Genomic DNA, 15,785 nt, shown 5'->3' with positions numbered 1-15,785 from the left:
ACAAGTTTTTATTTCCCTCCCCGCATTGTAAGCCAAGTATTTTAATCACAAAAAAACATTGGATTAAACAATGAAGATCAACGGTCCCAGGATTAAGGATTGACTCTGGACTGAACAGTAAAAAAAAGGAAATGTCAGAACGAGAGGGGAGGCCTGTCTCTCTGCAGGACCCCCTGTTAGCCCCCCTGCCAGCCCCCTGCCGCAGTCCCCAGACTCACCGATGAAGCCCATGCTCCTGCCCAAGACGAAGATCCCGTTCAGAGCTCCGATCTCCACGTACTCGTCAGCCTCCTCCCTGAAACACAGCCGCAGTGGTGGTGAGGAAGAGTGGAGCCGCAGTTCCAGTAGATCTATCGGGTTTGACTTGGGTCAGCATTGCTGCCTCACAGCGCTGGGGCCCTGGGTTCAATTCCTGGAGTGCTGTCTGTCCGTCTGGAGTTTTGTATGTCGTCCCCATGTCCTTATGAGTTCCCTCCAGGTGCTCTGGTTTCCTCCCACAGTTCAGAGGCATACCGGTAGGTCAATTGGCTTCTGGGAAAATTGACTCTGTTGTGAGTGTGGGGTTTCTCTCTTTGTGTCTGTGTGTGCCTTGTGATGTTTAGTTTTCTCAGCCATGAGGTTGGCTGCTTGAAAGTACTATAAACAAGGTTTCCCTGTTCTACCAGCTCAATCTGGGCTGAAGAAAATTCCACGCAAGATGCTCATGTTTCTTGTTTAATGACGCGTTGTGTCTCGGTATAGCAACCCTCTTACCGAGTGAAGCCATCACAAGTCCTCAGCAGATCCACGAAGGCGACCCCAATGAAGCCGTCTACATTCAGGATGAGGTTGGGTTTCTGGAGAACACAGAAATTCCTCAAATTAGACACATGGCAAATTAAAGCCAGTCAGGTTGGCTTGCTAGCCAACGGCAATTGCATCCCAAAGCAGGATTTTTGAACTGGAGGGGTTTAACGAAGGTGACGAAAGAACAAACAGGCCGCCAGCATAGCTGAGGTGTCAGGTGAAAGGTCAGTGCAGCTCTCACCGAAAACACCAGACCAAACGGTGGGTGTATTTATCTGAGCTCCTGGTGAGCCCCAGTCCTGCTCATTTTACAACCGGACATCAATAAAGCTGGGGAATCCTTAAACTGAGAAATGAAAAGAGCTTCTCCAACAAAAATCTGATGGCCCATTTCCCGTGCGTGAACAAACCGCTTCCTAAATTGATCGGTAGCTCACAGTGTCGGCAGTTTTTACAAATAGGAAGTTTAGGGTGTGCAATATGATCTTGCGGATCGGGGATCACCAGGAGCGGGGCTGGAGATCCCTGGACCAGAGGCCCACCAGTGCCCAGCCAGCTGCAGAGCTGTTGTAGGACAAACTGATCATTGCTTAACCAGGCAAAGGTCGCTCGTGCAATTATTTTCTGGTGCAATAATTCAGTAGTGGTACAGGGAAGGTAGGGCTCCACTGGGGCGATAGTGCAGGGTCTGGTTTTAATATCAATTCAGATTCTGAGCCTGGAGACCAGGAGAGGATGCTAGCTCTGAACTAGATGTGTCTGACTCTCAAAACACCCCACCAGGCTCGGAGGGCAGGTACACCAGGCCAAAAGCAGCACATGCCTTAGAGGTGGTGATCTTCTCCACGTCCAGGGCGTAGTCCAGCAGGTGGGTGGCAGGGAAGTGCTGCTTGACGAAGTCCTTCAAGATCTGCACCCTCATGTCCGGGTTGTTGATCTGAAACGGCAGGAGGGCGGACCTCATCAGGCACGTGGAGTGAGAATCTGGGTCCAAAGTACCACACAAATGCAGGCAAGCGTCCCGATTTCCACAGAGCTGAATATTGCCCTTCCTGGGTCACGCCACACTAGAAACCACATCCCCAAGACAGAGCCATTATGTTTGCACCCATAGTACCAATACTTCGGCATGGGCATCCACGTCAGGCCCTACACAACACGCAAGGTCAAATGACCAGACGCAAATGGCCAAACTTTCTCCCTCTTCTTTTGTCCCTGGTACTGAATCATGTATAGTGTACGTTGCCTCCATGCCAAGAAACTTCACTGTGGCTTCCTCTGAAAACTAACTAAGATGTAAAAAGTATACTTGTACAGCGGCTAAACCCTTTATTCCTGATTCAGTTATCAAATGGTGTGGAGTTACATGACTGCAGGAATAAAGGGATTGTACCAATGCAATGCCTTTCTTCCCACAGGACCCAGCTGCAGGTGTGGTCACTGACGGACAGCATGGCACACAGGCAGTTTTTAGCAGGGAAGTACCCTGAGCCCTGCTCTGGAAAGAAGTGTTCTCCCTCACCGACTTGACCCTGTGGCCAATCCCCATGATGAGCTTCCCTTCCTTCTTCATCTTGTTGACGAACTCCATGGGCAGCAGGCTGCTGTCGAAGGCTTTGCTGAACTGCTTCGCTGCTGCGTCCAGCGCCCCTCCAAACCGGTCGCCCTGCAACAAGGAAGAGACGGTCTTTCTCTTGCAGTCGCCAGGTTGGCAACGAACCTTCTCTTTCCGGTTCGTTTTCATTCTCATGGAGCGACATTCATTTTTGCAGTTTTTCTGTTGGTTTTACCCCATTTCCTTAAATGTTTGACCCTTACAAAGCATTTACAGACACTTGTTACGAGAGGAGTGCTATAAAATAATGCTCAGTCTCATCTGTCTGCAAGCACGTGATTACTAAACTATAAGCCAACAGACCCCACGGCCACAGGATTCTGGGAACACAGTGTAAGGAGCCACCCTTAAACTAAAGGCACTGGGCCAAGAAAGGTAAAGGGTCAAGACTAGAACCACTTTCAATGTTACAGATTGATTCTGCTGAGCTTGGAAGTTAATGGTTGCTGTGCACCGGTGATGGATGAAATGGGTGCACTCTGGCAGGCTTGGTATTTGGTATCCTTTGGGCTGTTATACAAATGCAAGGAATTCTTGGAGTCTTTGTTAGGGATGTCGCGTTGAGCAGAGGGGTCCCTACAATGGTCAGCAGGCCGGAGGTGAGGCTGGAGATGAGGTCCTTCCCAGCTCGGGCGCAGACGATGGTGTTGTGGGCGCCGGACACCGCTGGTCCGTGGTCCGCCGTCACCATCAGGCACATCTCGATGAACTGGCAGGCGTAGCGCGGCAGCCTGGAGCACACACGCAACGCCGCGTCAGGGCGGGCACGGCACACGCCACCAACATGCATGCCAACATACACCCTCCCCCCCTCCCCTCGACTCCTCACCGGTGAATAAATTAGACTGCGCTTACTGGTCTTGTCTTTTCAGTACCTGAAAAACAAACCCCTGCTGCAAGCCTAAGAAACTATTCATTTTTATACACATCAAATTATTCCCTCTCAGTATTGCAAACTTTGCAGCTTGAAATCCCCTCTAGAGCAGAACTGCTGAGTAATGCTTTGCGTCTGGTGTATAAACCTGGTCATGTGAATATGAAGAGCATGACTCAGCAATTAATGAGGGGGGGAAACTGCCACAGGACTGACCTCCTCTGGAACCACAGCAGCCCCAGCACCCCGCCGATGCCCATCTCCTCCTTGAAGACCTCGGTGATGGGCATGCCGGCGTAGATGAGCTCCTGGCCCCTCTCGTCGCAGATGCTCGTCATGAAGGAGGCCGGCTTGCGGATCAGGCCCAACTCCTGTTGGGAGAGACATGGGCACAGAGCGGGCCGGTGAGAGGAACTTCTCCCATCTCACTGCCTCACTAGATCCCTTCCCTCGGCATGGGCCGGATTAACGACGGGACACAAGTCTTCTCTTTCTGGACGGGTGGCTGTTTTTTCCCTAGCTGCTGAGCACAGACTGGGGCTCTCCTCTGACTGCTCAACCATACCAAGAGCCAAAAGGAATATCCATCCAATCGTCCCAGAAGCCACCAGCAAGTCTATGGACTGGGGGATGAAACCCACGTGAACACAGGGAGAACATACAAACATACGGTCCTGAGGGACACCTTTCAAAGCACCTGATTTCCAACAGGCTGGGCGTCTGAGCTCAGGACAGGGGCAAGAGTCATGCCTTTTCTGCCCTGTCTCAGTGTGCCTGATCTGAGGTGCGCTGTGAAGCAACAGGAGAGAAACAGCGTCCCCTTCTCTTCCTCGGATCCCCGGCAGACCTACCCGTGCCCAGGAATAGTCCATCGGCACTGTGGGTGGGGGCACCTCCTGGGCAGGAACAATGACGCCCTTGGCAACCAGGTCATCATACACTGACCTGCAGGGGAGAGGACAACCAGCACACAGCAGTCAGAAGAGGGTGCTGCCTGGGTTAACAGCTGCAGTCAGTGCGTGGGCCCGTAAGGAACAGTCAGACAGTGTAGAACAGAGCACAGCGGCCTGGCAGCACTACTGACTTGATGGCGTCTCCCAGCTCGTCGAAGCTCTTGGGCACGATGGCGCCCGCCTCCCTCAGGGCCTGGTTCTTGGCGACGGCGGTCTCAGACGCCTGGTTGGCACAGGCACCGGCATGGCCAAACTGGACCTGAGGGAACAGCGGCAGGGTTACGTGGCAGTGGACACACAGCGCAGTCGGACTGGTCAGACCACGTTTCTAACGGGTCACCCAGAGACACAACCACCTTATGTCAGGGATGGGCAAGTAACACAATACAGACATGTTCTGGGGAGTAACTGTGCTTTATACAAGCTGATCCCCTGGAGGCAGGAGACTGCTGTTTTAGCTTTTTACAGAGAATATTCTCTGGCCTGAAAATGAGCAGCAGCTTTCCATCAGAATTAGACTAATTAAGCAACCAGGTATGAGATACAGCCATACAGGCCTCATACTGTCCTCTTCTTGGTCTGTGTTCAGGTCAAAGGAGCAGCTGAGCAACCAGAGACAAGATTAAGCATTTCAAAAATGGATGCATTTTTAAAAAAGTCAGGAGTCATATGTCATTAGCCCTGGAAAGTCCAGCAGGTTTTGTAACGTACTTTAGCAATTGTGAGGGGAAAAAAAACAACTTAACATGCTTCAGCTATAAAGGACTTAATTGACCAAATTACTTGCTTATTTGAACAAGAACTTCCAAGGGTTTCTAATCCTTTTTGATTATAAAATAAGAGTAGCCTAAAAGACTAACTGGACTGGGGCTCTACAAGACCAGGGTTGGAGACCATTGAAATAAGCAATCTGGTCTTAATTTTGACAGCTTGCTGGGATTTGCACATTTACAATACAACACTCAGAAATGATCCCCTTAAATAATATCTGCCCTGAGCTTTCCGCTTAAAACCTCCTTTCATTTAACACTGAACAGCCAAGATGCTCAAACTGGTGTACAAGTTAAGGGAGGACCATAAGTGATGTAGTTAAGGCTTCCCATACTGCATGTTTCAGCTGCTGCACACCACCAGAGCAGAGAGCTGTGGGATTGGGGGAGAAACGTGCGGACAGGACACTCACCTCAGAGGAGAACATGGTGGCACAGGTTCCGATGCACCAGCACACCACCGGCTTGGTTATCCTGCCCTCCTTAATGCCCTGGCAGATCTTATACTCCTCCGTGCCACCGATCTGCTCAGCAGACAGAAAGGGAAAAGAAAAAGGAGAGACGGACACAGAGAGAGAGGGAGATGTCTTGAAGCAACTGAGGTCTCTAAAGAACTCCCTCCTGAAATGACATGGGTGTGTGTTTGATCCCCATGTCTTAAGACTCGCCACTTGGAAGGTGCCCTTCGGAATGGCATTTTACGTGCAGAAAAAAATGTCAATGTTAAGAAACACTGAGCCTTGCTGCAGAGCTTCAAGGCCAAAGAGCCACGATGAAAGGAAATACCATCCCTGGCTCTCCCCAGAGCAACGTGTTCTCACCTCCCCGAGCACCACGATCATCTTGACTCCCGGAGTGTCCTGGTACCTCAGCACATGGTCCATGAAGGTGGATCCTGGATACCTGCAGCACAGTAGCCAAGAGGTTTGACGGAGAGGCCAGTGCTTTTCTCACTTGTGTGCACTTTTCCCCATCAGCAGACAGCCTGACTGAAGGTTTGAAGGGTTTGATAATTTGGCTAGTGGCCATATCACCCGGCAACGCACACCTGACAGTCCACTGCAGCCCAGCAGGTGTGAGCCTGGGCAGTACCTGGATGTGAGACTCCTGGGAAAGACTAAGGCTGCTGCTGGAAGAGGTGTTAGTGGGGCCAGTAGGAGGCGCTCACCCTGTGGTCTGTGTGGGTCCTAATGCCCCAGTATAGTGATGGGGTCACTATACTGTAAAAACGTGCTGACCTTCAGATGAGACATAAAACCGAGGTCCTGACTCTCTGTGGTCATTAAAAATCCCAGGACTTTTCTCCAAAAGAGGAGGGGTGTTACCCCGGTATCCTGGCCAAATTTCCCCCCAGCCTTTACCTATCATGGCCTCCTAAGAATCCCCATCTCTGACCTGGCTTCATCACTCTGTTCTCCTCCAGTCTGAGAGCTGGTGTGTTGGGAGTTAAATGGCACACTATGGCTGCCGTCTCATGATTCAGGTGGGTGTGTTGGGGATCCCCACTACCTGTACAGCGCTTTGAGTGGAGTGTCCAGAAAAGCGCTATGTAAGTGTAAGCAATTATTATTATTAATGACAGGTGCGGATCTCTGGGTAGGAGTGTCGTTCCGCCCACATGGCTGCCCCGCGTGGCTCACCTGTCCCCCCCGATGGCCACGCCCTCGAACACGCCGTCGGTGCCGCGGGAGATGATGTTGTTGAGCTCGTTGGACATGCCCCCCGAGCGGGACACGTACGCCACGCTGCCCGGCCGGTACAGCTTCGAGGCCAGGATGTTGTCCAGCATGCCGCCCGTGTTTCCGATCTTGAAGCAGCCCGGCTTGATCCCGCCGACCTGGGCAGGGGGCAGAGAGAACGGCGGGCTTAAACGGCACTCAGGACGGGCGAAGGGCCCCCGAGCCCTGGGGGGGGGCCTGGCCGTTCAAAACACGCTCCGCTGCAGCCCGACCGCCCCCTGTGACCGCGGCTCACCGTCGCTGGGCCGATGATCGTGACGCCCTTCTCATCCGCCGTCTTGATGAGCTTCCGGGTCTGTGCCTCCGGGATGCCCTCTGCGATGATGGCGATGGTGTGAATCTGAGGGAAGAGAAGGGCCAGTCAGGACAGAGGGCAGGGTGGCTGAAGTATCAACACGACCCATCGGGGCCTGATCCGGGACTCCCACTGCCCGCCCGCCCCCTGCAGGCACCTGGGGGTACTGCATGGTCTCCATGGTGCTGTCGAAGGCGGAGCGCAGGGAAGCGAAGCTGATCAGCACGTCCACCTCCGGGTGCTTCCGCATGGCGTCGCTCATGTTCTTGTACACCGGGATCAGGATCTCTTTGTGGCCCCAGTAGAACTTCTGCTTGTGGTCCCCCCTGAAACACAACGCCCCACCAGGTTACTGGGTTACTGACGCAGCGCTCCCTGCAGCACCCGCAGGAGACATTCAAGCACAGGCTCTGCTATTAAACCTCAAGGGCCCTGCTAGGTGTAACTACCCGATAGTGCAATTCGCCTGCACACAAAACAGCGCCGGTAATGATCCTACGATACAAAGGAGGTAGACGGGCCACATTCATTAGTAAACTTGGTCTTTCCATCACTGAAAAAATCTTGTGCACAAATGTGCTGATGATGTAAAGAGAACCACATCTTTACACAAAGAGTTGTGGGAGGAGGGAACAAGATGCCCAGCTGTGTTGTTGAAGCCAATATCCTGGATGCTTTCTAAACCAGCTGGCATAGATCCTCAGAGCCAAGAGCTACAAGCAACCAAATGAGCACATTTAGGAAAGAAAGATTACCAATCAGAGGAGACCACTGGACCCATCTGGCACATTTGGTAACTAATTGATCTAAGGAACTCATCTAGCTGTTTCTTGAAAGAAACCAGAGTATCAGCTTCAAGAACACAGGTGGGTAAGCTGGGAGTTCCACACTCCCGCAACCCTTTGGGTAAAGAAGGGCCTTCTATTCTCGGTTTTAAATGCACTTTACTGTTCATTCTGCAGTGCATGTGGATGGAGAAATACTGATGGTGAGCGCTTGATAGGCTGAACAGCCCCCTCCCTTTTTGTTTTGTGACTCGTCTCTCGTGTTTGCACCTCGCGCTCGGGGACTTGCACAGAGAGTGGGGCGGCGGCGGTCACTCACGTGAAGGGGTAGACCAGGGCCGCCACCGAAGGCTCCTCCCGGGAGCAGATGTAGTCGAAGTCCAGCATCCCCTGCACTGCCCTGGTCTGCATGCCCCACACGATGGCCTTGGTGTGCTTGGTGAACAGAGTGCTGGCTTTGGCTGCAGGGAGCAGGGGGCAGAAGAGGAAATGGGCAAGGATGGACTCGCTTGCACACAGACACAGGACCCCGTCTGCGTTGTCCAGATAGACAGAGCACGCCCAGACTCTTTTTCCCCACCCGACCACCAGAACCACCAAAAAACCCCAAAACGTTAAACTGGTTAAGCACACGAGCAGAGGCTGCGCTGGCAGGCTTTCACACACACGCCAGCTGACCTCCGTCAGGAAACAGAAGCCAGCTACGCAGATGCTGGATCACCCCGAAAGCTTAGGCAGGACAGTGCAGGGTTTGGACAGTGCGGTACTGACTTTTTACTGTTACTACAATACAATCCCCGCAACAATGAGATATTTACTCTAGTGTAGCAGAAATTCGATTTAAGATGGGACATTTCAAGCAACACGTCAAAAGAGAAGCATCTCGGACCCCTCACTTCAACCACACTGAGCTTATCTGTCCAGCCTGCAGGTTGTCCCAGTTCACCCAGTACACTGCTGCTACTGGGGCTTCAGCAGCTCTGTGGCTTTCTTTTTACAACACAATGTGCCAGAGCAGGCACATACACAGTGATTGTTTTTATTATTCGTCTTAATAAAAAGGAAATGGAAAAAAATCTGGACAAAAATAATAAAACCTCTTATATTGTCTCATCCCTAGTGCCTGTAAGAATCCTTTTCAGTCCTCAAGGCTGCACTGTGATCTACCCAGCTGCTGAAGTTCAGTCTTAATTCAACTTTTAGATGGAGGGAAAAAATAACACCTCAAATATTCAAATTACTTAATGTTCACGTTGTTAAAACAATTTTCTTGCCTTGAAGGTTGGCGAACCTCATTGCTGAGGTCAACTGCAAACCACTGATGATGTCCTGAAGGACAGAACGCCACAGAAGGAATATCAGGCTTATTTAGTTTTACTTCTGGAAATAATGTAACTTTAAAATTTTAAATCACGTGCAAGTCCCCTCCAGCTAAAGACAAATTGAACAGGGCTTCTAAAAGGAAGGAAAAGAACCAAGATTGGGAATAACACCCCCTCAGCAAAAGGGCAAAGGGCAAAGGGCAAAGGGCAAAGGGCAAAGGGCAAAGGGCAACAGGGCGGGTGACACCTGTGGCAGCAGTGCGACGGTCAGAAGTAGACTAGTGAGGCAGGTGAGCAAACAGCCAGGCCTCACTGAGGCCTGGGGACACTAACCAGACCAGGGGCTTTCCTACCTCCCACTCCGCCTGCCGAGCCCTGCTGCTCTGTTACGTCACCAGGCGACAATACAAACAACAACGGAACACAACACAAAAGAAAAATGAACAAAAAAAAAAACATCAACCGTCCTGCAGGGCACCGTCGTCACATTCAAATGATCATAAACACCAAGCAGAATGCACAATAACCCGCACAGTATACACATCTCTATTCATATTTAGAAATGATAAATACTTACCAGTGTATGTACAAATATATAAATGACATTAATGCCACATAACCACTACTAGCAAACTGGGCAATTACACCATATGTCGGTGAGGTGGGGGTGAGTGTATTTGGTGCTAGATTTAAGATGGCAGGACTTTGAAAGATTTAATGTCATGTTCATTTTAAGAGGGAGTTTTAAACATTACCCAGTAAGGAAACACACTCCGGTTGCTCTTGATCCCTAAAGAAAAATGGAACCAAAAGTAAGGGCTGTACAATTCTGAACTTGTACAACACCAGCCTTAAGAAAGGGGAGCCATATTGATGGTCAGTCAGTACATGCAGCTGCCTAACTGTACACTTAAAACTTTACTACAAACTATGACCTACAGGGGAGGCTTTTCAAAAGGGGCAGTGTGTGCGCTCGTCACATGACCAAGTGTTAATTGACGTGCATACTGCTGGCCATCTACTGGAAGAGCTTTCTTTCCTGAGCAGCTCAGTGAACACTATTAATCAACACCGATGACAAAGACAACCCACTCTGATAAATGCAAAGCCACACCACTGGTTCTTAATCTTTCCTGCTGCCTGCACTTCTTCGGTGTTCAAAATCTGTTCTCTCACCCCTTATCAAAAAAACCACTCAAGTAGAGTAGGTCAGTTCTGTAAAAAAATATATTTATCCTGACCTTAGAATGAAAGATGGGATTATTTAATTTCTCAATAAAATTAAAAATGCATGAAAAAGCCTTGATTAAACAAAGTAGTTGTACTTATGTGCTTCTGTCTATTTAGTGTCTTTGATGATTTACCTTCTTCTGTCAAATCCGGCATTTCTCAGACCCCCAGGAAGTGCAGGCACCCCAGGTTAAGAACCACTGCATTATACAACATTCTGTCACAAAGCTCACAACAATGTGGAAGTGCTTGCACAACTGCACACACACGAGGGTCACAATCAGTCTCCCAAGCATAGACCTAAGGTGCTATCCACCTGTCAATATCAGCTCAACACTCAGGATGTTCTTGCAAAGGAACAAGAGATCACGGACCAAAACTCCCAAAGTTCCCGAGTTTGTTGAAAGTTGAAATTAAATTAAATATTTCCTCAACGAAGCCTGGAAATCCAGTAAAGGAACACAACTGGTAAGGACCAAAAGGCATATGCGGAAACTACTCTGCTTGAGGAGATCTAAAAATTCAAAAGGATTTCAACTCCAAACTATACTCAAAGCTAATAGGTGAAAAACTCAAAGCCTGTTGTTGGTTTGTATGGAGGTTTAGCCCTTTCTGGTGAGATAAACTCAAAGTTAATCACCATGCTTTTAGTCTAATTTGTTTCTCAGGAATTGCATATTTAAACCTGTTAACAACACAATGCATCTCAGCAATAAGCAATCAGGATTCTACCTGCTACTGTCAAATGCACTACCACCAGTGGACTAGGATCTTGAAAATCCTATTCACAAAACGTACGTGCAAGCTTCAATCATCACTAAAAGCTTTTGGAATTGATCAGATGACAGAAGCTGCAATGCTTCGCCCTTCTCACTTTTACTGAATGCAGCAATGCAAGGTTGAGAGAGTTTTACAATTATAATTAGTAACACAAAAAACGTGAACAGTCAATTAATGTAAAGGGCTAAAGGGAATTGGAAAGGGGATTAGAATCAGATTAGTTGGATTTAGAAAATAAAGTTTTTGCCTAACTAAATTGTTAGAGCTCTTTGCATAAACAGCAACAGTAATAAACACACACAGAGCATCTGATATTATGCATTGAAATTTTCAGAAGCAGGCTGATAAAGTTCTACAGAAGACTAACAGACATTCAGTAGGTATTCAGGGAGACAAGTGACTGGTTAAAGAATTGGCTAATAGAGTATATTGGAGGTGAATACTCCAATTGGAGTGATGTTATCAATGGAGTACCACAGGAATCTCTACTAGGACTGCCACTATTTTTAATAATTCAATTATCAAGATTCTGCTATAGTTAGTAAACTAGTCACGTTTGAGGATAACAGCAGATTAGGATAATTTGTAAATGCAGAGAAGCAGCAAATTGAATTTCAAAAAGACTTAAATAAAATTCCTAGGCCAAGCACCTGGAAGATGCCTAGTGTAGACAAGTGGATTTCTTTGCATGCAAGTACTAAAAATAAACTATTAATACAAAATGTTAAGATGTGTGGTCAAAAGCGCTGAATTTTTACCTGCACTATCAATTAATCATGTTAAAACTCTGTAACAGTACTGCAATACAATTGTAGAAAATGTGTACAGTTTTGTTCACCTCATTATAGAAAAGATACTGATGCTCTGGAATCAGTCCAGAGAAGAGGAAGGAGACATATTCTGGGGCTTGAGAAAATGTTTAACCCCAACAGGCTGAAGGAACAGAACCTCTTTAGTCTTGAGCAGAGAAGACAATGAAGGGCAATGAAGACCTGGAGCAAGGATTTAAAATCCTCAGAGCCTCTAAGGACCAAGTTCACCAGGCAGATTTCTTCAGAATGGGCAGAGAAGCACAAACCAGAGGGCACAAGTGGGAAGGCATTTAAAGCTAAGAACGTCAAGCACTTCTTTACGCAAAGGGTGGTGGGAGTGCACAACAAGCTGCCCAGCCACGTTGCTGACTTCTTTTAAGAAACAGCCATGCGAGATCCCTGAAGTGCTGTAGAAGGGCAGCCTGGGCATTGCAACAGTGGTAGCTGTGAGCCTCACAGGACCCTAGCGAGCCTGCAGCAGTGTCGCCACAGCCTTCACAAGCACACACCAGCACAACGAGACTGGAGCAGTTCTCAAGCGCCCCTAGTCTCTCTTCCTGCTGGGAGGACGCAATCCTGCCTTGTAGCTCTTCACTGCAAGCCTGCTGACTCTCACAGTCCCCCCCACCTCCTCCCTCAAGGGTGCCATCAGGGACGTACGGCGTTCGGTAAGAGGGTGCTGTTGGTCGACAGCTGGCCTTACCTTGAAAGGCTCCCTGGGAAGAACAGGTCCGTGACCGGGTGTCACATTGAGCAGGGGCTTAGGTATTTCAGGGTGAGAAAAAGAGATAACACTTGAATACAGAGCTGTGCTCGTGAGTAAGCGTGCTGCAGTGGGACAGCCCGAGGAGCCTGGGGTTCAGAGGTCAGACTGGGGAGACGGACACAACTGGAGGCCGTTGGGGAAGCCGTGGGGGATTATGGGAGGAAACGGTTTCCCAAGAGGAATGAAGAACAAAGGGCTGACACTACGCTAGAATATGTAGCTCCTTTCAGTACACAAGCAACTCTTTCTGAAAAGGGTTTAAGGTTTTGAAGGCTCATACTTTCAAGTTAAAGATTCTTTTATACTGAGATTGTAGTAGCAGCAATTTTACTTAATGATTACTAAAATATTTACTTTCAGTCTCAATATTGGGTTTCAGCAGCTGGGTGACAACTGCATTTAAAGCTTAATTCATCTTTCCTTGTTAACCTCTTTCACAGAAGCACAAAACCTAAGGTACCTGTTGCACTGGCTACTGTGCTGCACCGAGCAAGAAGGCTGTAAAATGCCTTGTGACCAGTAGATGGCAGCAGTACCCTAGAGCAGAACGCTACTATGAGAGGTCACAAACACAGCAATTCAAGATTTAAAACGACAGCACCATAATTAAACCGTGCACGTTACGGCATCTAAAAAATCCTTTCCTGTGAAGATTGACGAGATGTGCCATCCAAAAGCCTGGTTTCTTTAAAATCACAAACAACTTTGGAGCTGAGCTTTAGTCCAACTACAGGCAATTAAAAGGGTCCATTCGGTGTTTCTCCTCTCACTCAACTAGACCAGTACTCATGTTCCCCTCCTAACTCACCCCCCTGCTTTAACTCCCACTTAATACTCCAAGCGGTCAGTAATAAAAAATATTCCAGTATCAGTCTGATAAAACCTTTAGCAGAAGCATGAAAACTTGCCTAGACGACCAAAAACAAAATGAGGATCTCACACAACACGATGAGGACGATGAGGAGAACATCACAATGGAGAGAACAAGAATGTGTAGCAGACAAAACTAAGGAAAATGATCCTAAAACTCTGCTCTAATTTTCTTTTCTGTTGCCATCTAATCGCACTTTTGCGCTTCAGTTACAAGAGCAATTAGATGCAATTCATGACTTAAAGGTTTGTCTGGTGACAGGCCAGAGGAACAGAAACCTTTTCATCTTAAACAGAGAAGATTAGAAGGGCAACTGATACACGTGTTCAAACCCACTGACAAAGTCAACCCAGCGAATTCCTTCAAAATGAACAGGGAAACACGAATCGGAGAGCACAAGTGGAAACTATGCGGAAAACAGAAAATACTACTTTAGCCAAAGGGTTGTGGGAGTGTGGAGCAAGCTGCCCAGCCATGTTGTTGAAGCCCATACCCTGGCTTCCTTTTAGAAGTAGCTGGATGGGCCAAATGAGCTACTCTCATTTGTAACCTCTCTTACATTTTTATAATTCTCAGTGGCTAAAGACCAATTTGTGGCCAATGTAATTAGTGGTGTTCAATAACGTCAATCTACGTCTGTGCCTTGTAGCAGTTCCAGCACCCTGGCCTCCCGAGATCCTGCCCGGACGGAGGCGAGCAGCCTGAGCCGAGCCCCAGCAGTCGCCAGGGAGAGGGGGGTTCTGGGGTGGTTACCTGGCGGGACTCCCGGCTTGGCCTTCTTCGCCGGCGTGGGCTCATGGGCGGCCTTGGGCTCCGAGAAGGAGGCCGTCCTGCTGGTGGCGGGGGTCTGGAAAGACGATGGGCAACAGCGATGAGACAGCCCTCCGCAGAGACCACACTTACAGTATCTTTGCCCTTAAACTTGCTGTAACACTGTTGCACTGACTTCTCGGTCAGTACATTTTTATGTGGCATTGTGTTATGTTGGGAGTGTGCTGTAAAACAATTTTCCCCAATGGGACAATAAAGCATGACTTGAATTACACTACACCCAGTTCCTTGGCTTTTCCAGCAGAGAACCCGAGGCCATGCTTTATCACAAAGGCACTCTGATTTAAAGAGCGGAGCTACAATGGGCTCCTCATGACCTACAGGGGCACGTGGGCTATAGTAAGACTCTCTCTACAGGCTAGGCAACAGCATAATGGCCCAGAATTGTGCACAGTTCTGCATGATTACACTTCAGGGCTGTTTCCTGGATAGCTAGGAGGTCTTTGCAGCACTGTGCAATGATGTCCACATCTTTTCTCATCTGCTGTGTGATCTGCTGGGTTGAAGCAACTGCTATAGGATGTCACCATTTCAGAGATGCATGAAGCAAGCCCCACCTGTAAAGTGCACGGAGCTGGCTATAGATGCTATAGACCCTAATTCCCATTAGGCTAATGATACTTCATCTTCACAAAACTGAAACAATTGTAAGGCTGAGCTACCTACAGGGACTTCGATCTGCGCCCGCTGAAGTAGCCGGTCGGTCTACTGGAGCACCCTGGGGCGAGTGCTCAAGGCTGCCACTGACCCAGCAGGGACTCGAACCCACAGCCATCCAGTCCCAAACCAAGCCAGAGCCCACGACCGTTCGAACCCGAACACGGGACGCAGCAGGCTGCTCGATCGAGGCGGCCAACCTACCGAGGCGCTGCCGCTGGAGTTGAGCAGGAAGTTGGCGGTGTGGGCGGCCGTGGGGGGCTGGTTGGGGATGGGCCGGTGGCCCAGCGCCATGCCCACGATGGCGGTCATGTGGGTCTCCGTGCCGAACACATGGATCGGGATACCGGTGGTCTTCCCTGCGGAGAGAGACGGAAGCTGTGCCGTTAGGGGGAGAATAACAAACTCACACACAGGCTGTCTAATTAAACACCCTGGCGCTGCTGCTCCTCCTCGTACTGCCATCAAAGGCATGGGGGTTTGATTCGAATGGGGAGATGAAAGAAAAAGATTTTTTTTATTGCTGCTAACATCAACCAGGGGGGACTGTTAGTTCGGCTCAGGCTCTTCCCTCAGCCTCGCGAGCTGCCGCAGTTTAGGGCGCAGCACGAGAAACGACGGGGGAATCATTTTTAACTGCAGTCCCTTTTCAGAAGAGGTGAAACCAGCCAGAGTTCCTGAAGCACAGCAGGGAGGACC

The 15,785-nt window shown here is 49.1% G+C and overlaps 1 protein-coding gene across 3 annotated transcripts in view; it reads right to left on the bottom strand.

Annotated features, from left to right (window-relative positions):
* aclya (ATP citrate lyase a) overlaps nt 1-15,785 on the bottom strand; it is a 39,899-nt gene that overhangs the window by 1,765 nt on the left and 22,349 nt on the right. Inside the window, exons 12-29 of one of the 3 annotated variants that reach the window (XM_088906316.1) lie at nt 15,291-15,445; nt 14,352-14,445; nt 12,665-12,721; nt 9,493-9,522; nt 8,137-8,278; nt 7,190-7,358; nt 6,973-7,077; nt 6,639-6,835; nt 5,820-5,901; nt 5,412-5,522; nt 4,360-4,487; nt 4,127-4,220; nt 3,492-3,646; nt 2,982-3,132; nt 2,309-2,452; nt 1,610-1,723; nt 754-836; nt 219-295 (exon numbers count right to left, since the gene is read on the bottom strand). In XM_088906316.1, coding sequence (XP_088762442.1) covers nt 219-295; nt 754-836; nt 1,610-1,723; nt 2,309-2,452; nt 2,982-3,132; nt 3,492-3,646; nt 4,127-4,220; nt 4,360-4,487; nt 5,412-5,522; nt 5,820-5,901; nt 6,639-6,835; nt 6,973-7,077; nt 7,190-7,358; nt 8,137-8,278; nt 9,493-9,522; nt 12,665-12,721; nt 14,352-14,445; nt 15,291-15,445 — 2,088 coding nt within the window. The remainder of the gene's footprint in view (nt 1-218; nt 296-753; nt 837-1,609; nt 1,724-2,308; nt 2,453-2,981; nt 3,133-3,491; nt 3,647-4,126; nt 4,221-4,359; nt 4,488-5,411; nt 5,523-5,819; nt 5,902-6,638; nt 6,836-6,972; nt 7,078-7,189; nt 7,359-8,136; nt 8,279-9,492; nt 9,523-12,664; nt 12,722-14,351; nt 14,446-15,290; nt 15,446-15,785) is intronic. The other 2 variants (XM_088906317.1, XM_088906318.1) reach the window with 2 other exon arrangements.

This window comes from Atractosteus spatula, chromosome 26, assembly GCF_055471065.1.
Source record: "Atractosteus spatula isolate fAtrSpa1 chromosome 26, fAtrSpa1.hap1, whole genome shotgun sequence".
NCBI lineage: Eukaryota > Metazoa > Chordata > Actinopteri > Semionotiformes > Lepisosteidae > Atractosteus > Atractosteus spatula.
This window is presented reverse-complemented; position numbering and strand designations above follow the sequence as displayed.